The 24,482-nt window shown below is 46.1% G+C and overlaps 1 protein-coding gene across 1 annotated transcript in view; it reads left to right on the top strand.

The window, feature by feature from the left end:
- The window catches only part of LOC127001981 (xanthine dehydrogenase/oxidase-like), a 49,172-nt gene that overhangs the window by 4,125 nt on the left and 20,565 nt on the right, over nucleotides 1-24,482 (top strand). The window contains 14 exon segments of the mRNA XM_050867296.1: nucleotides 15,445-15,507; nucleotides 17,994-18,157; nucleotides 18,694-18,854; nucleotides 20,672-20,801; nucleotides 20,905-20,967; nucleotides 21,307-21,390; nucleotides 21,735-21,807; nucleotides 21,977-22,197; nucleotides 22,367-22,469; nucleotides 22,680-22,813; nucleotides 22,941-23,069; nucleotides 23,292-23,459; nucleotides 23,579-23,744; nucleotides 24,124-24,239. Coding sequence (XP_050723253.1) covers nucleotides 15,468-15,507; nucleotides 17,994-18,157; nucleotides 18,694-18,854; nucleotides 20,672-20,801; nucleotides 20,905-20,967; nucleotides 21,307-21,390; nucleotides 21,735-21,807; nucleotides 21,977-22,197; nucleotides 22,367-22,469; nucleotides 22,680-22,813; nucleotides 22,941-23,069; nucleotides 23,292-23,459; nucleotides 23,579-23,744; nucleotides 24,124-24,239 — 1,752 coding nt within the window. The 5' untranslated portion in view covers nucleotides 15,445-15,467.

Raw genomic sequence — 24,482 nt, 5'->3', positions numbered from 1 at the left:
TGGTGAACATTGAAATCTCCTAGGATGGAGATTTCAGCGAAGGGAGAGTGGGTCAAGATGTGCTCCACTTTAGAGTTCAAATAGTCAAAGAATTTTACATAGTTAGTAGAGTTAGGTGAGAGATAAACAGCACAGATGTATTTAGTAATAGAATGACAATGAAGTCTTAGCCAGATAGTAGAAAATTCAGAAGAGTCAAGGTTCTGGGCACGAGAGCAAGTGATGTCGTTGCGCACGTAGGCGCAACATCCAGCTTTGGATTGAAATTTAGGATAGAGATAGTAGGAGGGAACAGAGTAGAGATTGCTGTCAGTAGCCTCAGAAACCTGTGTTTCGGAAAGGAAGAGAAGGTGAGGTTTAGAGGAGGAGAGATGATGTTCCACAGAATGAAAATTAGAACGAAGACCGCGAATGTTGCAGAAATTGAGAAGAAAGAGGTTCGAGGAGTTATCAAGACACCTCTCGGGTCGGCAGCCAGAAGGGGAGTCCTCTCTAGGGGAATTTGTGGTCCCCCCCCCAGGCGGGGACTCCGAGGCTTGATGTAAGTGCGCCATTTTGAAATTTGAATTTTGGGAAAAGGTGTATATGTTGTGTGAATGTAGTGTGGTGTGGATACAGAGAGGATCTGTCTTTAGAGAGCATGCTGAACTACTCTCCGGTGTTGGTGAGACAATAGGGAAACGGTTAGTGAGGACATGGGAAGGGTTTTTGGAGGGCTTCAGCTCCCTTCTCACCTCCCATATATACCTCACCGGGAGTGGCTTGCGCCCGTTCGGTAGGTGTTTTCCTACCTACTCCAACCAATGAAATACAAATTAATCATTGTTTTTAAACAAAACAAACTTGCTTAATCTCTTCCTAATAACGAAAGAAACGTAGCGAACATAACTACAATGCCTACTCATGTCAAGTAAAGTTATACAACAAGAAATCCAAAGCTATATAACAAGAAATCCTTCCAGATAATCCCCTCGATTTAAAGCTTTAGTGAGACTGGCAAAACTCAAGATCGCCAAATAATCCCTACAGTAAAGGAGCGTGACGAGCTTACGTTCACATGGCGCGGGGTGGACTGATGGGAGTGACGTCACACAGGACAGGGAGCTCTAGAGTCTAGAGCTCCCTGTCCTGGGCGACGTCACTAATATAAAGTACTGGCAAGGGAGTTCTAATGTTAATCAGTAACAGTTTATAATTTCACAATCACCACAGGGAAGTAGACGCGCGAGTCGAGAAATTTTCGTCTTTGTTTACCAATCTTATTTATTTCTTATCTCTGTTGTTGTGTTATTTTCATCTGTTATTATACAAAATATCACTCAACGATACACAACGGGTAAGTAGTTGGCAGTTAAGCACAGTTAAATGTCATAATAATGAACATATTCACGAAAAAGTGAGAGCACACTATTTATTACCTTCACTTTGAAGTTGCGGGCTGGACTGGGCTCCCTAAGATGGCGGCCGACGTACTACCGGTTGCCGCACCCGAGTGTCTGGCTCGCGCGCTCTAGGTATATAACTCTGTTTTGTGACGTCACGTGAAATAAAGATGTAGTAGAGTAAATATCGCGCGCTTGACTGGCGTATATGGTCGGCCGCCGGCCGCCATATTGGTACGGCAAGTATGGGGTCCTTTACTGAACACATTTGCCATCTGGTGTCCCTGGTGGAACTACAAAAAATAAATATGCATCCTCTACCTTAGAAAACGTCCTGAATCCTAGATCGGCTATGGTCATGTTAGGTGCGCCTATTAAGCGATTCTGTGTCCACATCGGAAGAGGGAAAATCGAGCGGGAAGTCAGTCATTGTTTAGGTTATGGTCACGCCCACTCGGTGCAATGTCATTGTCAAAATTCTCAAGAAAATTGCTTGTAAGTAAGACTGTGGGCCATTCTTACAGTCGTCTCCGAATGTTCGGAAGACGGTCCCTAACACGTTCGGGTGGCTTCTACAGTAGTAGTAGTAGTAGTCGTACTAGTACTACTACTACTACTGCTACTACTACTACTACTATACTACTACTACTGTAGAAGCCACCGGAACGTGTTAGGGACCGTCTTCCGAACATTCGGAAACGACTGTAAGAATGGCCCTGTGTCTCTGAAATTAGATGACCTGGATGTCGGCAGATCTTGCTAGATTCACGACTTTAATAAGCAGCGAGAGAGTTAAAAGTAAAGTTAGGGGCATACGCTGTAGCAGCGCGTGGCTTCGGTGCTCATCTCCGTAACATTGGCCCTTGAGCCTGTGGTAGGAGGGAACCCATTTCCCCGGGACACAGGGCCAGTGTGACATCCGGGTTACCACAGTTTACCTTCCCCAGGTACCCATTTATCGACCAGCCCGAGAGGGAGGATGCTGTGTGAGCTGCACGCCGACTGCCCGGGCCGGGATTCGAACCCGGGCCCGCGGAGTAGAAGCCAGGCACGTTTACCACTAGACCACGGAAGCAGCGAGAAAGACGTGGTGATTTCAACAATGTGTATTGTCAAGCTCGCATATGTACGACGATAAGTTTTTGAGTATCTACGGTCAGTCATTGTTTAGGTTTTGGTCACGCCCACTCGGCGCAATGTCATTGTCAAAATTCTCAAGAAAATTGTTTGTAAGTGAGACTGTGTCTCTGAAATTAGATGACCTGGATGTCGGCAGATCTTGCTGGATTCACGACTTTAAAAAGCAGCGAGAAAGACGTGTTGACTACAACAATGTGTATTGTCAAGCTCGCATATGTACGACGAAAAGTTTTTTTGAGTATCTATGGATGACTTCTGGAACATTTGACTGTTTGCTGAATAAACTGGAAGTGCGACTGACCAAAATGACAACCAACCTCAAAAAATCCCTTAGTGCCAAAGAGTGACTGGTCATGACACTGAGGTAAGGAAATGTTTAAAGTAAATCACAACTACGTATACATAGCGTAATGTACATCAAATTTATTAAAGAAACAATATACAGAGCAAAAAATTCTACCTCGAAATTTATATCTTTTTTTGCTCTTTCTTTTGGTGAAAAAAAACTTTTTTGATACATTCAGAACTTTTGAAGTTGTTTCGCATTGTGCGAGCAATTTTGGAATACGGAGTCGCTTTTAAAGTACGGTACGGTACGGTATTATTCTCGGGTTCGAATTACGAAAAATATTACCGTACCGTACCGTACCGTACTACGTGCCCTAGCTGCTGTCAGGTAGATCAAATAACCGGAGCGCGCAACCTCGTAGGTACCAAGCCAAGCGACTTGCTGTTGCCCGTCTTTCCATGTTTCCAATTTTTCTAGCCGTTGTCGTCGTCGTCCGCCTTTCACACCCACACCTCACAATAATCAGTCTTTAAGAGTGTCCGATCATCGCGTTTTATCGCATGTTGTCACAGCAAGATAATGGTCAGTAACAAGATTCACACTTCTGCCTTGGGACAAAACACTATACGGCGTCGTGACTGAGTCACAGATTAGTGACTTTGGTCGATAAAGGTTTGGGAATTCCGTTGACTGCCTGAGGGAGGATCGAACGCATTGGTTAACGTGGATCGGCGATTTGTGAAGACAGGCTTGAGTGAAGGTGTTTCCTATTAGTTGTCGTTTTGAAGGAGACAAACAAGGATGAATTTGCAGGTAATAGATGAGTATTACTTGTTGTAAAGCTGTTGAAGGAAAAAAGGAGAAAAAACAAAAAATATCATCATCATCATCAACAAATAATAAAAATAATAATAATAATAACGACAGAGAAGGTAATCCCTCGCTGTGGGGAGAGAGAGAGAGAGAGAGAGAGAGAGAGAGAGAGAGAGAGAGAGAGAGAGAGAGAGAGAGAGAACTATGGAAATAACTCGTATTTACCTTTCGCTGATCTTCGTAGTAGGAGGAGGCGGAGGAGGAAATACCATTGCTTGGTTCTATAAATCCTTGCCTTTCTTCCTCCTCGCCTCACCTCTCATAATATATATCTCCCGTACGATGCGTTTTCTATCACACGTTTCTAATTTACTTAACAGGGAACTAATTCTTATCTAGACACTTCTTTCCCTTCCTTACACGTATTTTGTCACACTGTATCATGTTTCTTAGAGGGGAACTATTTCTTATTCTAGCAAAGACACTTCTCTTTCTTTCCCTTCCTTACACGTATTTTGTCACACTGTATCATGTTTCTTAGGGGGGAACTATTTCTTATTCTAGCAAAGACACTTCTCTTTCTTTCCCTTCCTTACACGTATTTTGTCACACTGTATCATGTTTCTTAGAGGGGAACTATTTCTTATTCTAGCAAAGACACTTCTCTTTATTTCCCTTCCTTACACGTATTTTGTCACACTGTTGTGTTTCTCAAAGGGGAACTGCTTCTTATTCTAGCAGACACTTTATTTTTTTTCACATTCAACGTATTTTGTCACACTGTATCATGTTTCTTGAAGGGGAACTATTTCTTATTCTTGTCAAGACACTTTATTTTTCCTTTCCTTCTACGTATTTTGTCACACTGTATCATGTTTCTTAACCGGGAACTATAGCTTATATCCTTAGTAAGACACTTTGTTCGTATTATTAAACGCATCAGGTTCCCATTACTATTTTCTTAGGCCACAGAGAAGACTAACCGGGTTTTCATGGGCGACACTCTCGTTCATGGTGCATTAAGTCGTGTTAAACTATCACTTGAATCAGCTAGAAATCAGTCCATGAAAATCCCAGCAACTTCTACGAGAGGCTTTTCAAACAGGCGAACTGAGGTGCCGAGACGGGCTTTTTCCCCCTCCCTCATATTATCTTTCGTGGTCTAGTGGTCAGCGCGCTTGGCTACTACTCCGCGGGCCCGGGCTCGAATCCCGGCCCGGGCATCCTCCCTTTCGGGCTGGTCGATAAATGGGTACCTGGGGAAAGTAAACTGTGGTAACCCGGATGTCACACTGGCCCCGTGTCCCGGGGGTAATGGGTTCCCTCCTACCACAGGCTCAGGGCCAATGTCACGGAGATGAGCACCGAGGCCACGTACTGCTACAGCGTATGCCCCCAACTTAACTTTACCTTCTATCACGTGTTTTTCTTTGCAGGGAACTATTTTTTTATCCTTTTACCCAGAGTTTTTTTCACCACTTGTTTTCGGCCAAGAACAATACACTCTTCTGCTTCTTCAACACTACTTTTGCTCTGTAATTATATTACTGTATAATCAAAGCACTCTGTAACATTTTTTTTTTTTTTTTTTTTTTTTTGCTGCCTGTAGAGCCGGTAGGATGTCTCGATGGGGCTTTTGGACGGCCCCAGCCCATTAGTGTGGCAGGCGAATTTCATTTATAGTGGCTGCCGTGATATATGTTTCTTATTTATTCGTCCTTCAGCATTACAATTTTCCTCAGTTACTCATTTCCTTCGTATCTTCTTGTCTCTCGTAGATTAGACACACGACATTTTTTTTTTCTTTCCATGGTGATCATTATTATCACCATTTCCTTCTTGCCTTCTTGCTCTCACGTAGGTTAGAAACACTTTTTTTTCAACTACAAGTGACTCATTTTCCTGGTGATCATTATTATCATTATTTCCTTCGTGTCTTCTTGTTCTCACGTAGGTTAGAAACACTTTTTTTTCAGCTACTAGTGACTCATTTTCCTGGTGATCATTATTATCATTATTTCCTTCGTATCTTCTTGTTTTTCCTAAGTTTGCAAAGCTCCGGCCATTAGTGCATTTCCTTCGTATCTTCTTGTTTTTCCTAAGTTTGAAAAGCTCCGGCCATTAGTGCATTTCCTTCGTGTCTTCTTGTTTTCCTAAGTTTGCAAAGCTCCGGCCATTAGTGCATTACCTTCGTGTCTTTTTGTTTTCCTAAGTTTGCAAAGCTCCGGCCATTAGTGCATTTCCTTCGTGTCTTCTTGTTTTCCTAAGTTTGCAAAGCTCCGGCCATTAGTGCATTTCCTTCGTGTCTTCTTGTTTTCCTAAGTTTGCAAAGCTCCGGCCATTAGTGCATTTCCTTCGTGTCTTCTTGTTTTCCTTAGTTTGCAAAGCTCCGGCCATTAGTGCATTTCCTTCGTGTCTTCTTGTTTTCCTTAGTTTGCAAAGCTCCGGCCATTAGTGCATTTCCTTCGTGTCTTCTTGTTTTCCTTAGTTTGCAAAGCCCGCCATTTTTTGCATTTTCCTTCGTGTCTTCTTGTTTTCCTTAGTTTGCAAAGCTCCAGCCTTTAGTGCATTTCCTTCGTTGTTTTTCGTAAGTTAGTAAAGCTTCCGTCATTCGTACTACATTACCTTCGTGTCTTCGTCTTCCTCGTGGGCAAGAAACGCACACTATGGACCATATCATTAATTAAACATTCCGTTGTCCAAGCGCACACCTTTGACATAGGTTTCGTAGGAGCTGGCGGCATTCCCAGGGGTATTTTTTTAACCTTGTATGAGTTCGTCAAGGCTTCTGTACCATGAAGTCTGAAGGACACTCATGAAAACGCACTTTACCTCTTTTTTGGCCTTTAGAAACAACTGATGTGAGAGTCGGCAGCGTCTAAGAATACCAACCTATGTATATTTTCTTTCAACTAATAGTGACTCGTTTTTCTGGTTATCATTATTATCACCATTGTTTAATTATCTGCTGACCTTATTTACCACATTGTCAGTATCTTTATGTACCTACGTGAATATACAAAAGCCAACACACACACACACACACACACACACACACACACACACACACACACACACACACACACACAAACACTTTAAATCCCCACGCAACACAATACTATTACTTTTATACAAGTTTTCCAGCATTTTTTATATGTACTCTTTCTAACGTCTTTTTTTTCCTTGGTAAATATTCTCACGCAACATAATTCAGTTTTCCGGCAACACAAATTTCGCCTGTCTACTACTCCCACTTATTAATATTATACACGAGTTTTCCTGCAACACAAATTTATTCTAACTACTCATTTTTTTCTACGTCAACTTTACATTCATCAAAATTATCCACGAGAGTTTTCCGGCAACACAAATATCGTCTAACACTATGGTAACTACTTTTTTTTGTCTTTCCTCGTCACCCTCCCACTTGTCACTTTTATACACGAGTTTTCCGGCAACACAAACTTGGTCTCATATTACTACCTGTTTCCACGTCACCTTCCCACTTATCACTTTTATCCACGAGAGTTTTCCGGCAACACAAACTTGGTCTCATATTACTACCTGTTTCCACGTCACCTTCCCACTTGTCACTTTTATCCACGAGAGTTTTCCGGCAACACAAACTTGGTCTTATATTACTACCTGTTTCCACGTCACCTTCCCACTTGTCACTTTTATCCACGAGTTTTCCGGCAACACAAATTTGGTCTTATATTACTACCTGTTGCCACGTTACTTTCCCACTTGTCACTTTTATCCATGAGAGTTTTCCGACAACACAAATTTGGTCTCATTACTACCTGTTTCCACGTCACCTTCCCACTTGTCACTTGTCACACACAAATTCCGTCTTTCTACTAATTCTCACTTATCACTTTTATCCACGAGTTTTCCAGCAATACCAATTTTCTAACGATTATCTGATCCTTCTTCCACAATAACTAGGTATTCACGCAACACTATTATACGGGCAAGTTTTCCAGCAAGACAGTCCCACGGAATATATACAGTTAGTTTTCCACCAACACAACCTTGCACGGATGGCACACGCAACACAGAGCATATTGCCACTCGATTTTTTTTTCTGTAACACAAACCCACACGGCGCAACACAATTGAGGGACCATTACGATTACAGTTTTCCTCTAACACAAACACGAACACAAGTTATTTTTATCTCCTACGTGTGAGTTTTCCTTTGGCTTTCTTTTTTTCCCTTACTCCTTTAGTACTCTTTCCCTTGGCACTCTTTCCCTTGGTACTCTTTCCCTTGGTACTCTTTCCCTTGGTACTCTTTCCCTTGGTACTCTTTCCCTTGGCGCTCTTTCCTTTGGCACTCTTTCCCTTGGCACTCTTTCCCTTGGCACTCTTTCCCTTGGTACTCTTTCCCTTGGCGCTCTTTCCCTTGGCACTCTTTCCCTTGGTATTCTTTCCCTTGGCACTCTTTCCCTTGGCACTCTTTCCCTTGGCACTCTTTCCCTTGGCACTCTTTCCCTTGGCACTCTTTCCCTTGGCACTCTTTCCCTTGGCACTCTTTCCCTTGGTACTCTTTCCCTTGGCGCTCTTTCCCTTGGCACTCTTTTCCTTGGCACTCTTTCCCTTGGCACTCTTTCCCTTGGCACTCTTTCCCTTGGCACTCTTTCCCTTGGCACTCTTTCCCTTGGTACTCTTTCCCTTGGCGCTCTTTCCCTTGGCACTCTTACCCTTTGCACTCTTTCCATTGGCACTCTTTCCCTTGGTACTCTTTCCCTTGGCAATCTTTCCTTGGCACTCTTTCCTTGGTACTCTTTCCTTGGTACTTTTCCTTGGCTCTTTCCCTTGGCACTCTTTCCCTTGGCACTCTTTCCCTTGGCACTCTTTCCCTTGGCACTCTTTCCCTTGGCACTCTTTCCCTTGGCACTCTTTCCCTTGGTATTCTTTCCCTTGGTACTCTTTCCCTTGGCACTCTTTCCCTTGGCACTCTTCCCCTTGGCACTCTTTCACTTGGCACTCTTTCCCTTGGCACTCTTTCCCTTGGTATTCTTTCCCTTGGCACTCTTTCCTTGGCACTCTTTCCTTGGCACTCTTTTCCCTTGTAACTCTTCCCCTTGGCACTCTTTCCCTTGGCACTCTTCCCCTTGGCACTCTTTCCCTTGGCACTCTTTCCCTTGGCACTCTTTCCCTTGGTATTCTTTCCCTTGGCACTCTTTCCCTTGGCACTCTTTCCCTTGGCACTCTTTCCCTTGGCACTCTTTCCCTTGGTATTCTTTCCCTTGGTACTCTTTCCCTTGGCACTCTTTCCCTTGGCACTCTTTCCCTTGGTACTCTTTCCCTTGGTACTCTTTCCCTTGGCACTTTTTCCCTTGGTACTCTTTCCCTTGGTACTCTTTCCTTTGGCACTTTTTCCCTTGGCACTCTTTCCCTTGGCACTCTTTCCCTTGGTACTCTTTCCCTTGGTACTCTTCCCCTTGGCACTCTTTCCCTTGGTACTCTTTCCCTTGGCACTCTTTCCCTTGGCACTCTTTCCCTTGGCACTCTTTCCCTTGGTACTCTTTCCCTTGGTACTCTTTCCCTTGGCACTTTTTCCCTTGGCACTCTTTCCCTTGGCACTCTTTCCCTTGGTACTCTTTCCCTTGGTACTGTTTCCCTTGGTACTCTTTCCCTTGGTACTCTTTCCCTTGGCACTCTTTCCCTTGGTACTCTTTCCCTTGGTACTCTTTCCCTTGGCACTTTTTCCCTTGGCACTCTTTCACTTGGCACTCTTTCCCTTGGTACTCTTTCCCTTGGTACTCTTTCCCTTGGCACTTTTTCCCTTGGCACTCTTTCCCTTGGCACTCTTTCCCTTGGCACTTCTTCCCTTGGCACTCTTTCCCTTGGCACTCTTTCCCTTGGTACTCTTTCCCTTGGTACTGTTTCCCTTGGTACTCTTTCCCTTGGTACTCTTTCCCTTGGCACTCTTTCCCATGGCACTCTTTCCCTTGGCACTCTTTCCCATGGCACTCTTTCCCATGGCACTCTTTCCCTTGGCACTCTTTCCCTTGGCACTCTTTCCCATGGCACTCTTTCCCATGGCACTCTTTCCCTTGGCACTCTTTCCCTTGGCACTCTTTCCCATGGCACTCTTTCCCATGGCACTCTTTCCCATGGCACTTACCCCTTGGCACTCTTTCCATGGCACTCTTTTCCCTTGGGACTCTTTCCCTTGGCACTCTTTCCCTTGGCACTCTTTCCCATGGCACTCTTTCCCATGGCACTCTTTCCCTTGGCACTCTTTCCCATGGCACTCTTTCCCATGGCACTCTTTCCCTTAGCACTTACCCCTTGGCACTTTCCTCTTGACACTTTCCCCTTGGCACTTTCCCCTCGGCACTCTCCCTTGGCACTCTTTCCCATTGCACTCTTTCCCTTGGTTTCCCTGGCACTCCTTCCCTTAGCACTTTCCCCTTGCCACTTTCCTCTTGACACTTTCCCCTTGGCACTTTCCCCTTGGCACTCTTTCCCTTGGCTCTCTTCCATGGCACTATTTCCCTTGGCATTTCTTCCCTTAATTTACACTTTTTTCCTTGGCGCTCTCTCTTTTAGCTTTTCTCTTGGCACTCTTCACCATGGCATTTCTTCCCTTAGCACTCTTTCCGGTGTCACTCTTCCCCTTGGCACTTAACCTTGGCACTTCCTCTTTTCCCTCCTTGCAGTAGCACTTTTCCCTTTCCCTTGGCATTTCCTCTTTTCCCTCGACATTCTAGCCCTGGCCTGCGTGTACTCGTAGCTGCTGATCACCGTACCTCGATCTGTGTCCTGTTGGGAAGTAGAGAAGAAAAAATAAGTTAGTGCATTGCATTCATCCCTTGCCCGCCATCTCTTCCGACGGAGCAAGTCAAACAAATGAAAACAGGAACAAGGGTCAGTATTCCCACACGCTTCCGCCTCTCACGTCAACTATTTCCAAAGGCCAAAAAGGAGACTAAACGGATTCTCGTGAGTGTTTCTTTAGGTTCAGGGTACAGGAGAAGGGTCACACTACCACCAGCGCCTTAAAACCACCCCTGGAAATGCCCATAACTCCTATGACAAATGTGTGTGCTTGGGCGGCGAAATAAAAAAATAAATCAAACAGGAACTTAATTAAACACAAGAAAGTAACAAGAGAAGCGAAACAAATAAAAAACAAACAAAATAGGAAAAAAATGGAACAAGAGGAACGAAACAAATAAAGACAAACAAATTAAACAAAAACAAAAGAAACGAAATTGATGGAAAAAAAAACACAGAAGAAATTTAAACAAGGAAAGGAACAAGAACAGAGAAACAAACAAATAAAAGACAAACAAATTAAGAAAAAAGGAAACAAGAGAAACGAAACTAATATAAAAAAAACGAGAAAAATAAACAACAAAAAAAAAAGAAACGAGGAAAAAATAAATAAAACAACGAGAAGAAAACTAAACAAAAGAAAAGAACAAAAGAAACGAATAAACAAAAAAAAAGTAACAAGAAAAAAATAACAGAATAAGAAAAGGAAAAAAGAAAAAAATATTAAATAACAATATAAGAGGAACGAAACGAAAAACTGTGTGTGTGTGTGTGTGTGTGTGTGTGTGTCACCATGTTTTCTTGGTGTGATATGAAGGCGTCCAACGTGAGTAATATTATCACATCTGTATATCACTAAAATTATCAACTCGAGTATCAAGCACCATGACTCACTCTCTCTCTCTCTCTCTCTCTCTCTCTCTCTCTCTCTCTCTCTCCCCGGGTGGCGGGGCAAGAAGGGGTTATATATGATACGTGACATTCTTTTACACACTTTAATAAGTATTAAAATCACAGTCGATAAGTGGTCAGTTGTCATGTCATTGTTTGCGGGGGAGCTGTATGCCTCGCCTACACACACATACACACACATACACACGGCCCGATGGCTCAGGGGTAGAGCGTCCTGGCTCACAACCAGAAGGACCGGGGTTCAGTTCCCCGGCCGGGTGAAGATAAGTTGGGTTTATCTTCTTCACATTCCCTGTTCATCTTCCTGTTATCTTCTTCACATTCCCTGTCCCTGTCCCTGTCCACCTAGCAGTGAGTAGGTACGCGACGTCAGGCAAGGAGTTGTGACCTCGTTGTTGAGGTGTGTTGTGTGTGAGTGGTCTCAGTCCTACCCAAAGATCGGTACTATGAGCTCTGTGCTCTTCCGTAGGGGAACGGCTGGCTGTCTCGAGAGAGACCCGCAGCAGACCAAGAGATGAATTACACACACACACACACACGTTGTCGAGTAACGATGTCACATTTCCAACCCATATTTCTATAGTCGCAGGTTATGAAATTACTACTACCGTACTACTATTACTACCAATATATTTACTGCTACAACAGTAACTACTACTGCTATATACAACTTCTACTACCACAACTTTTACTATATCCTACCACTTTACCAGAACTACTACTACTACCACTATTATTATTAATATTATTATTATTATTATTATTATTATTATTATTATTATTATTATTATTAATAAAAATAATAATAATAATAGTTTAAGTGCTGCCGATAGCGCCGATAGGCTTTCTTGAGGGGTCTCTTGGACGCCCCCAGTCCGTTAGTGGCGCAGTCTAATTTATTTATAGTATGATTCTTGCTTGGCCCAAGATGCCCCCCCCCAGTGCTCCTCTTGACCTTAGTCGCTGAAGTTAGGATTGCTTGAAGCTGTGGACAGCATGTATAGGTAATCTTCCGCCACTCGGTGTGCATGGGACTCGAACCTCCGGGCTCAGTACCCCCTCACGCTGACCACTCGACCATCGCCTCCCTTACTAAGTACTATTACTACTACTACTACTACTACTACTATACTATTTCACTACTACTACTACTACTACTACTACTACTACTACTACTTCTATTTCACTACTACTACTACTACTACTACTACTACTACTACTACTACGACTACTACTACTACTACTACTACTACTATACTACTACTACTACTACTATTACTACCCCTACTACTATTACTACCAAACCACCATCACTATCACCACCACCACCTATCGCCCAGGTTAACCCTACAATAGTTTCGCCATCTGGGAAACAAAAAGTCAACAACAACAACAACAGCTACACAAAAATAACACTGATTGTACAAACAAAACCCTTGTACCAGTCATCCTTTCCGGTTGGCGATGGTTTTCTTATCTTTTTTTTTTTTCTTTTTGCGATACAAAACTGCCCATCACCACCGCCTCTGATAATCTGACCAGCAGGGCGTCACAATCATTAGCCTGTTCACACATGATATGGCGCAGCGATAGAGTATCAGGCCACAGAAATATTAGAGTCACGGTGATGAAATAGGCATGGAAACGGCGTATTACTGATATCATTCGATAACTTAGGCTGTTGATTGCTACGGCCATTACCCTGGAACATATAAATACCGGCAAACAAGTCTCATAGCCAACAGTCGTTCTCCGGCAGGGTCATCACTGAGACTTTCCCTTTTATCCACTCTAGGTAAGGCAGCTGGTGTTTCTAATCAAGTTACATGCTCCTACGCTAGCTATGTCCATTAGACTGGACCATATAAATACCGGCAACCAAGTTTCATAGCCGTCTTTCTCCGGCAGAGCCATCACTGAGGCCTTCCCTGTTTTCACTCTAGGTTAGGCAGTTGGTGTCTCTAGTTAACTTGTATGCTCCTATGCTAGCTAGTCAGTAGTGTTGGAACATATAAATACCGCTAAGCAAGTCACATAGCTGAGTGGCTCGCCAGCCCTTCGTGGGCGAACAGCCGGGTGGCCCTTCCGCAGCGGCGAGGTTGACCCGCCTGGTCATCCTCGCTTTGAGCTCCCCCGCTTCGGTCAAGTTGACTGGTCGGTTGCTCGCCCGTGTACTGCTACGGGCTGCTACTGGGCGCCTGCCCGGGGGGCCCGTGCCTCCGTCGCTGCTCGACGGCTGTTACTAGTGTCTGTGGCGGCGGCGGGGGCGTCCCCACCCCCGTCACGAGTTTTTAATTGCCGTTCCCCCTTACAGGGCCGCCTTTAGGCCAAAGGCCCTGTCCCCTGTTAAGGGGTAAATCTTTAAAGGAAGGAAAAGGAAAAGGTCACATAGCTAACACTCGCTTTCCGGCAGGGGCGGCATTGAGACCTCCCCTGTTTTAGGTAACTTATACCGTATGCTTCTATGCTAGTCAGGTTCTGGCGCGTATAAATACCACCAAGCAAATCTCTTAATTAAGCAACAGTCCCTCTCCTTTAACTATAGAGAGAGGCTAATAATTATGATTTTTTTAAAGCGGTGAAGAAGAGGAGAGTGGACGGAAACGAGTGATTTACATATATTTACGTAGAAAATCAGACCACACGGACCCCATGGTCCAGACTATAATAGGTGATCTGATTCTACATTAATCAGATGGCTCCAAAACGTTGCATTTCTACTCTAGTTAATATTAAGTTCAAGAAAGTGACGGTCGAGCTTGTTTTTAAAGGAGTCAATCGTGTTACACTGGACCACTGAAGGTGGGAGCTTATTCCCATTCTCGCACTACAACGTTGGTGAAGAAAAATTTGGTGGTCCGAATTTACTTGTCTACATTTGAGTTTTATACCATTGTTCCTCGTTCGCAAAGTGTCATCGATCATCAACAATTTTGATCTGTCTACATTCGTGAAACCATTAAGTATTTTAAAACATTCGATCAGTTTTCCTCGGAGGCGACGTTTCTCAAGAAAGAACATGTTAAGGGTGGAAAGCCTTTCTTTGTAGGATTTGTTGCGCAAGGAAGGGATCATTTTTGTTGCCCGACGCTGAACATCATCTAATTTAGCAATGTACTTTGCATGGTGGGGAGACCAAAACTGTACAGCATATTCAAAGTGGGGTCTGACTAAACTATTGTAGAGCGGAAGTATTACATCTTTATTCTTGAATAAAAAGTTTCTTTTGATGAAACCCAACATTCTGTTAGCTTTACTTGCTGCATCGATGCATTGCTGTGAGAATTTGAGGTTTGACGCGATTTTGACCCCCAAGTCCTTAACCCATTGAACGCTTTTGAGTTTAACGCCGCGCATTTCGTAATCGAACTTCTTATTTCTTGTTCCAACTTAAAGGATCTAGCACTTGTTCTTGTTCTTGTTCTTGTTATTGTTGGTAAAGACGTGGATAGGAGGACGGGGGAGAGAGGAGGACAGAAAGTAGGAAACAGGGATGTGAGGGAGAGGGGGAAGAAAGTGTTTGCTTGTTAAGTTATGGAGGAGTGGAACACGGGGGGAGGAGAGCAGGAGGAAGAAGAGGAGGCAGGAGAAGGGCCAGAGATAAGGGGACTTCAGTGCCATGGCAGCCGTGGTTCTGAGCAGGTAGCGCAATTGTTGTTGAGATTCCATTACAGGCAGGCGACTAAAAGACGGGAATATGCTTGTAACCTTCCTCAAGGAGCGTCCTCTCCTCGACCCCCTCCCCCTAAGTGATAGGTGAGTTGTAGCCTATCTGCATGGGGTCTTCGCTCCCTATGCTTGTTATCCCACGGCATAACACACTGCTTAAGATATAGTGTCAGTTACTACTACTACTACTACTACTACTACTTATCACTTTTTTTTCTGGCACCTTTTCGTAGTTTAACCTAACTATTTTTTTTTTCACCATCTGGGGGACACATTCAACAGCAGAAAATAAAACTACACAAGACCAATACAAGTGACCCTTTCCTGTTGGCATTGGTTTATGTTTTCTTCACGATACAAAACTAGCCATCTGTACCCCTGATAAGCTGGACAGGGTGAGTTTGGCCAACGAGAGAACCCGCTTTATGATTATTTTTCTTTTCCCAGGTTGAGTCAAGGAAGAAGCCACGATGTCTTTGACCCTCACCATCAACGGAAAGCAGTATGAAGGTCAGTGTGACAAGCGCTTTTAATACGATTGATAATAAGGAACGGACTTGGGCAGGTCAAGTCATGCGTAGAACAGCAGATGGGAGTGGCACCCCTGAAATTATAGAAGTCAGGGCAAACAGAGGACCAGGTGGAGTGAAAATTCGCCTGATTGGTAATGCTGATGCGCCGATACCTCGTCTCTTTCCTAATGATTTCCGGGAGGTTTGAAGATTAGTAGAACACATTTTATATGACAAAAGAAAAGCACTTGATCATGTAGGTGACGAGATATCAGCGCGTCAGTGAACCGTGACCCAAACAAAATCTAACCTGACCTGTGCCCCGCTGCCAAAATGCGATGTCCTTTATAGGCTGCGCTCAAACTTTTATCAGTAAATACAAGTTGCTTTCATATTCCGAAAGCTATTAATAACTGAACTGTATTTTTCAGACACCAAAATACAACACATACGTATTACCCTCACGCGAGATGTCTATAATACGTTAACTCAATGTTATTTGGGGGCGTCGTGGTAAGTGTGGGGCCGTCATGGTAGGTGTGAGGCTGTCAGACTAATTCATTAATCTTAAGCCAGGAAAAGTCAGATTACCGGGCAGCAATAACTCAATGGAATACACTACTGGAAGAGGACGTGTGCGCCAAAACACTCACAGTTCAAAATAAAAATAGGATGCTTCAAGAGACGGGGCACTAAGAGCTTGACTCACCTGTAAACACATGATTAGGTAAGCACACACACACACACACACACACACACACACACACGCTTATTCTTCACCCAGTGCGTTCTGAAAGTGACAGGATAAGTGGGTGGGGACTAAGAGGGGCGAATACAGCTGAAACACAATGCACGCCACGGCCATGTTGACTCTGGGCTCCCTGCGAGGGCCCTCCCTGCTCACCTGCCCTTCGTGGCGGTGGAGACTGGCGACGTACGGTGATCAGCAGGCCTTTCCCGCACCAGGGTTAAAGGACAGGCTAATCTCCCACCAGAAGCACCGCAAATTAAAGCTCCCGAGTAGTGACTGCGACCGTATGACGAGGATTATCACTGACACCGGCCGCCCCGCCTTCCCAAGAACTCACGAGCAGAAACAAAAGCTGGACGTTATGGCGAGCGGCGATTGGTTTTTTTTTTTTTTTCCGTAGGGGCAATACCCCAAGGGAGGAAGGCGGTGCATGCCGCGCAACAACCCAGACGGCGGGTAGAGAGATGACCAATTCTTTCAAGTGGAGGAGCCCCAACAACGGGGCTGGGGGTGTCGGAAAGAGCCCACCTTTCCACTTCCACTGGCACCGGAAAGGATTCGAACTTATACGCTCCAGCACCCTGCCGGAGCGCAAGGCGGAGACTCTACCACTGGACCACGGGAGCCCCCCAGCGACTGTTTTACAAAGACTTTTTTTTATATTGGAAGGGGACGACAAAGGAATCTAGCTAGAGTGTTCAGAGCGACTCCTGACGACAGACATATCAAATTTATTTCACGCTACTCCTAATCTGCCCTTATATTACAGTCCCCCCTCTATATTACCTGCATCAGTGCAGCACGTAAGCCAGCCTGTCTCCCCTGTCATCCACCGAGCATACGGGGGTAATATTACTAGCAATAACAATAGCATGACGCTACTATCACTACTACTACCGCTATTACGTACTGGAACTGTTACTACCACGTTTTACCCTTACAGTCGGGGACGTTTCGCGTCGTTCCTGCATGACCATCATGCAGCTGCTAGGTATACAAACAATTTGCTGAAACGCCAGACTTTTCTCTTTACTACACTCCCTCACGACCACTGCGTATAACGAAACACGCGAGAAATTAATCTAGACGAGGAAAGGTTTTGCCGACGCCGGGGGATCGAACCCGCGACCAGGGAGACGGAAGTGCCACTCCTTAACCAGTCGGCCAAAGAGGAACCCCTCTCGCAGAATGAGTTATGGGAGGCTCGCCCATCATCAGGCAAGTCAGCTGCAGATACTATCACTATTACAGCATACCACTACTATTATTGCTATTTGCTACTACCATATTATTACTACTACTATCTGCTACTACTATTATTTCTACTACTATCTGCTACTACCATTATTACTACCACTATATCTGCTACCACCATCACTACCCTTATTGCAGTAGGGGACGCCGCGCCCACCTCGCCCCCAAGGCCGTGAGAAGGTCTTGCTCGCCCCTCATTCCTTCGCGACCAAGGGCTGCTATGGGCACTCGTACCACCATCATTACTATTACTATCTGTTACTACCATTATTACTATTACTGTCTGCTACTACTATCATCTATCACTACCCTTATTGCAGTAGGGGACGCCTCGATCGCCCACCTCGCCCCCCAGGCCGAGAGAGGGTCTTGCTCGACCAAGGGCTGCTATGGGCACTCGCACCACCGTCATTACTACCACTATATTCTACTATCATTATTACTACTACCATCTGCTACTGCCGTTATTACCTTTGCAGTCGGGGACGCCTCGCCCACCACACGGCTGGCCTCGTTCCTGCGTGACCAGGGGCTGCTGGGCACTCGCACCACCTGCTACTCTGGGGTGTGCGGCGCCTGCACCGTGGTGGCCACCGTCACGGACCCCAACACCGGGGCCTCCAGGACCATGACCATCAACGCCGTGAGTACCGCCGGACTGAGAGTACGTGAGGGGCAACTCCGGGGGACGAGGTCACAGGGGTCATGACCAAGGATAAGGGAAAGTGTGTGTGCCTGGGATGACCTGTTCCGGGATACCAAATCAGCCTTTCACTTATCCTTGGCCATGGCTCTCCCCACAGTCCACAGAGGGTGTGCCTTTGCAGCGGTGGTTCTTGCTGAAGTGTGTTATTAACTTACCATTGACCTATAGGGAAACCAGACTGGTGAGTCCATTTTGGCGTTGGCTCTCGCGGGTCTTTTCTCCTTTCCTCCCCTCTGCTCTGTCACACAGTCCCAACACCTAATTTTCCTCTCCTATGTCACCTATAACTAACATATGAGAGGAAGAGATATAGGTGTTGGGACTGTGTGGCAGAGCAGATCGAGGGGAGGAAAGGACCCGAGGGAGCCAACGCCAAAATGGACTCGCCAATCAGGTTTCGCTATACCGGTAGTTCTTGTTTGTTCTCTTTTTTTCATTGTGTTGGTGGTTGAGTGTGTTGCGTTGTGTTGCAGTGCCTTGTGCCGGTGCTGGCGTGCGTGGGCTGGGAGCTGACCACCATCGAGGGGCTGGGCAACAAGTATGACGGCTACCACGCCATTGAGAAGCGCCTCACCGAGTACTCGGGGACGCAGTGTGGCTGGTGCACCCCCGGCATGGTCATGAACATGTATGGGTGAGTGTGTGTGAATGTTTTTACCTATTGTACGTATTTCCCTTGTTGTAGCATACAGGGCCTCCTGAGCTACAATCGCGTACGTGGTCCTGTCGCCATACCCGTATTTATAATGGACCGTATTGGCTATACAGGCAGCTCCACACGCGGCCACTCAGTGAACTGTCAAAGCAGTACTTTCCATAGAACTCAAGTTTGGTACTAGAGTGCGTCTGAGGCTGCCTCCAAGATACAAGGCCTTGGTGCCGCCACCGCTCCAAGCCAACGACTACACACACTTTACTCCTACCCCATTTCCTGACTCTACTATTTGACATGGAGAACAACTGATATCGAGTAGGAGTGAAGTGTGTGAAATCATCGGCTTGGGGCGACGGCGACATCATGGCCGTGTATCCCTGAGACAGCCTCAGACGCACTCGAGATCTATTCTATAATTTGAACTCTATGGAAAATTCAGCTTGGAGTTGAGTGGCCACATGTGGCGCTGCCTGTATAGCCAATACGGTCCATTGGTCCACTTTTTTCCCTTCGCCACATAAGCTAAATCATTCCAAGTATTTGTATTTCTATGGAGGAAAACTATTTTTTTGTGTCGGTAAGACATGTTCCCGGTTCACACGAGAAAAGTTTCCCTATGTTTCGGCACAAAGTTGCGCCGAAACTGAGTTCCGGCACCCTTGTTGTGAACAAGTTCCCGTGTTCCCGTGGTTCCGTGAGGACGGTCATCTTGCTCCTGTTTTGGGAAACTCTTGTGGCCTTCTCACGTCAATATTACAATCATATATAATGTCAAACGAGTTGGTGTGGCCTAAAAGTGTAGTAAAATCCCTGTGCGAGTTGGCAGAAGAGCATAGATACCTCTGGGACCCGAGAGATCGTGATTACTCCAAACACAAGCTTCGTGCAAAGCTCTTCTCCAATACACCCCAGTAAACCAAGACTCAGTACCCAATAATGGGCACTTTGACTGGAGCCCATGTTTTTTTTTACTCTACATAAATATAAACAACCAGAACGAATCGCTTTTGGTGGATGGAAAACGATTTTACCAATTTGATTCATCACAACACAATATATTTCAGTACTCAATACCCTATCAACGTACTCCTGGCATATTCATGAACACAGGTCTCTATTGAAAGGAGGTCTAAAATTATACATCAGACACGTCAAAAAACAAAAAAACGCGCCAAAATTCAGCCGTGGACTTGGTGTCACAGGTGGTGTTTGTAAACACTAGATAGTGCGAGACTGGCCGCAAGGTGCGCTGCCGGTCGCAGAAACAAACTCCAGGTATCGTGTGAACAAGTGGTCCAGCAAAGAAGGAATAAGATGCCGAGAAAACGGGAACACGAGATGCCGGCACAGAGGAAAATTTGCCCATGTGAACCGCGCTGATTTTTTTTCTTGCATCCACTTAACTCAGCGACTTCACTTCCCCTTTTCAACAGTAGGATTGAAGTCATAAGTTTGTGTACTCTGTGTGTGTGAAGCAAGGGGACTGTAGCTATATTGTTTGGTTGGTGTGTATACCCACGTGGGATGTGGCCTGCCGTCAGATGAACAATGAGACTGGCAGTTGTATCATTCATGTCATTATTATTAGGGTTGTCATATCTTGGCAGTGATAACAGAGCACACTGAGCCCATGCACTTATGACAGGAGACTTGGGTGACTGCGGGCCTTGACTCCACGTGTAGGTATATACCCACTCCAAGCAAGGGTAGAAAGAGGCCCCCTTGCTACTGTGGGCATGGCACCCTACAGCTCTCTACTGACAGGTGTGTCCAAACCAATGTGTGTGTGTCTGCAGGCTGTCCCAGAGCAAGGCCCAGTGGACGTCCGAGGAGGTGGAGCACCAGCTGGACGGGACGATGTGTCGCTGCACTGGCTACCGCCCCATCCTGGAGGCCTTCAAGTCCATCACGCCGACGGATATTGAGGTGGGTAGCTCCCCTTCAGGGTGGCTGGCAGGCAGTGTGCTCTTAAACTGTTTTATTACGAAGTGTTGGGAGTCACAGTTTTGAGTTCTACTGTCTGTTGCAGGATGCCCACAAGACAAGGTGCTCCTCTGCTGGCAAGGAATGCTGCAGGAAGAAGCAACAGGAGGTGAGAGGGGCAAGGCTGCTTCCATGTTTCATGATGCCATTGTACCTAATAGATTTAAGCCTCCACAGAGTCTGAGTCTGATCCTTATTCTGTATTGATGTATATAACTTGGTTCACAGACACCACTCACACTTTCAGTCCCTCCACCTCTTGCAGCAGACAAAGCTCATATAATAAAGCAAGTCTATAAACTGGCATAAATCACAGTATTGATGATAGTTGTAACTCATGGTGGAGGAAAGTATTTATTACATGTCTTATTAGAGCAAAGTAATGTACAAGATGCATAAGACTGAAAGGTTACTTTACTGACCAGTGCTGAACCTGACTTACTTGCAGAGGAAGGCAGCCAAGAAGCAACAGCGTGTTCCCCGCTCCCTGCAGCTCAAGGCGTCCACCTGGCACCAACCTACCACACTGCAGGTCACTCTCACACTCACTGCTCCTGTCTCACTATCACAGATCTAACATAAACTTTGCCATGTCCATGAAAGATAGTTCAACACTTGATAATTCAAGAATTGCTGCCTGACATATAGATTTCATGAGGGAGGCACAGGGAGGGGGGGAGACTTTTGGGGTTCAGGAGGAGCAGAAGTTGTGTTAAATGAAAGGAACAAGTCAGTTTGAGAAGTAATAGAAGAGGCTGGTAGAACTTTTAGGAGGCTCAAGTCCCCTCTTTGGCTCTACCATTGGAGTCAAGATGAAAGGAAAGGGAATAAGGTAATGTTATGGAGTAGTTTAGCCTAATGTTGCTCTCCCTGAAGGAGCTGCTTGACATCCTGGGTGGCCTTCCTGACGGGACAAGCTACACGCTGGTCTGTGGCAACACTGCCCAGGGTGAGTGGCCCATCTGTCCCTGTCCTGGCTGTGTTATGTTCATCTGTCTTGTTGCCATGTCCTAAGAGACCTCAGAGTAAGCATACAGTGTGTGTGTGTGTGTGTGTGTGTGTGTGTGTGTGTGTGTGTGTGTGTGTGTGTGTACTAAATCTGCCTCTCCTCAACCCAGCCCTGTACGGTGGGTCATACACTGAGTACATCTACACGGGCGACATCCCAGAGATGAGTGTTGTGCAGCCGTCTACCGAGGCTCTTGTGTTTGGTGCCAATGTCTCCATCACTCGCCTCATGGAACAGTTCGCCAGTGCCAGTGCCTCCCTGGCAGGGTTCAGCTATGTCAGCCAGCTGGCAGAGACCTGGAAGTACCTTGCCAACACCTCCGTCAGGAATGTAAGGCTGGACAGTGTGTGCTGGCCTCAAAGAATTTTTAAAAGCTAGGAAATAAAAAGGCATAACCTGTTTAGTTGTGATTTAAGTATAATAGTAATAATGTCTTGTCTTGCATGATAGGTGCACATTTATTCAATGATTTACAATGTGTTCTCCAACTTGTCTGCAGCTGGGCAGCTGGGCAGGAAACCTTGCCACCAAAGTGAATCACCCTGATTTCCCATCTGACCTCTTTGTGGGTTTGCTGGCCGCCGGTGCCATCGTCACAACAGGTGCGCTCAAGGCTGCTGAGTTACTGTCTCAATGGTTCCAGGGTGTGCTAAGTCATCCAGGGATGTCACTCTTACTCATGTTGTTGCAAATGTTTGTCCAGTATTTGGAGCAGGAAATTCCTTTGAGAGTTGAAAGCACTCAAGAGTGCAGCGTAACAGCAAATTTTTTTACCCATTTTCCACACACTGATTGACGGCTTCCCTGCACAGTGAGCACCGACGGCAGCAGCAGCCAGCACACCCTGGAGCAGCTGCTGGCGCTGGACCTGGTGGGCAGCCGTCAGGTCATCCTGGAGCTGCGTCTGCCGCCGCTGGGTGATGATGTTATCTTCAGGACCATCAAGGTCAGCAAGGGGAAGGAGAGGTTCTAGTCTGTAAACATTAGGCACAGTCTGGGAAGCAGGTCACACACTCATTTCAATAGCTGGACAGTTCAGGTTGGCACTGCATGACCCAGTGTTACCACCACAGGTGCGGCCAAGGACCACCACCGCCCTGGCTGACGTCACTGCCGGCTTCAAGCTGAGAGTAGACACAGCTGCTGCTCACACCGTGCTGGACACGCCCGTCATTGTTTACGGCGGCATCAGTCCAACCTTTGTAAGTTGATGGTGGAGTGTGGTGGCTCAGGCAGTGGCATCTCCATCCTGCTGCCTCTCAGGGGCACAGGAATGAGAGTCTGTGTGTTGTATGTTTTGCCAAGGAGGAGGAGCTGATGGCTGACATTTAGCTCCCTTGAGAAGTAAAAGAAAGGTTAAAAGAATCACTGTGATCATCACAGACTGACTTAATTTACTGGAGCTGGTGCTTCCTTGTGTTCAGGTTCGGGCCACAGCCACGGAGGCGGCCCTGGCAGGGAAGAGCCTGGAGGACGAGGCTGTGCTGCAGGAGGCCCTGGCAGCGTTGGCCTCCGAGGTTGTGCCTGACAGCCAGCCGGCTGGGACCACACCAGAGTACAAGGTGTCCCTCACCCAGACACTGCTGTACAGGGTGAGTCAGCAAGCAGTGAATACACCCTGTTCACACACTGACCATAATTATGCTGGGGCAGCATGTTGGAGTGCAGCATAGTAATCATGCACTCCATCCTAACTCCCTGTTTCTTCCAGACGGTGCTGGGCATCCTCGGTGACACGGCCAGCAGTGCAGTGCTGAGTGGCGGCAGCGACCTGCAGCGCCCCGTGTCCAGTGCACAGCAGATCTTCCCACCGAACGCAGACACATGGCCCGTGGGAGAACCCGTGCCCAAGATTGAGGCACCCATCCAGTGCAGTGGTGAGTGTGTGTGTGTGTGTGTGTGTGTGCATGAGTAGGGGTTGAGGGAAGGGGGCCATTGTAAATGCATTGTATGTACAAATGTATTCTAGGCTGTGAGTCTTGATCAAAAGCTATTCTCTATCTTAAACATTCATCCGTGTGTAGCTCTGATGCCCTGTTTCCTTTGTGGACATCCAAGGCAGAAAAGTCTCCAGTCTTCCCTGTTCATTCACTTCCTTCTTCACTCCACTGTTGCATTCTTCACATCACCATTCCACCTCCTTCCTGTATTCCTCCATCCTAGCAGTACACTTCCCACTAGTCTCCTCTCTACCCTGCATGGCTTCCCTCCTCCACAACACACAGCCTCTCATGGACCTTCCTTTATCCACAACAGGCGAGGCAGAGTACACCCAACAGTTCCCTGCCCTGCCCGGAGAGCTCTATGGCCTCTTTGTCACCTCCACACAGGCCAACGCACACATTGCCTCCATCGATGCCTCGGCTGCCCTGGTGAGGAACTTGAACAGAATAGATAGGCACAGAAAACCTCAACTTTTTTTAGTTCAAATATTACAGGGATAATTTAACCCCTTGACTGCGGATTTCCTACAGTCAGACCTCACCAAGCTACAGGAATGGAACAAAAAGTGGCTGCTACAATTCAATGAAGAAAAATGTAAAGTCCTGCACCTTGGGAGGGAATATCCAGCACACCAATACCGCATGGGAAATACTCCACTATCCACCACAGAG

This window comes from Eriocheir sinensis, chromosome 22 (genome assembly GCF_024679095.1).
Source record: "Eriocheir sinensis breed Jianghai 21 chromosome 22, ASM2467909v1, whole genome shotgun sequence".
Lineage (NCBI taxonomy): Eukaryota > Metazoa > Arthropoda > Malacostraca > Decapoda > Varunidae > Eriocheir > Eriocheir sinensis.
The sequence above is the reverse complement of the archived record's forward strand: the minus strand, read 5'-3'. Positions and strand labels throughout refer to the sequence as shown.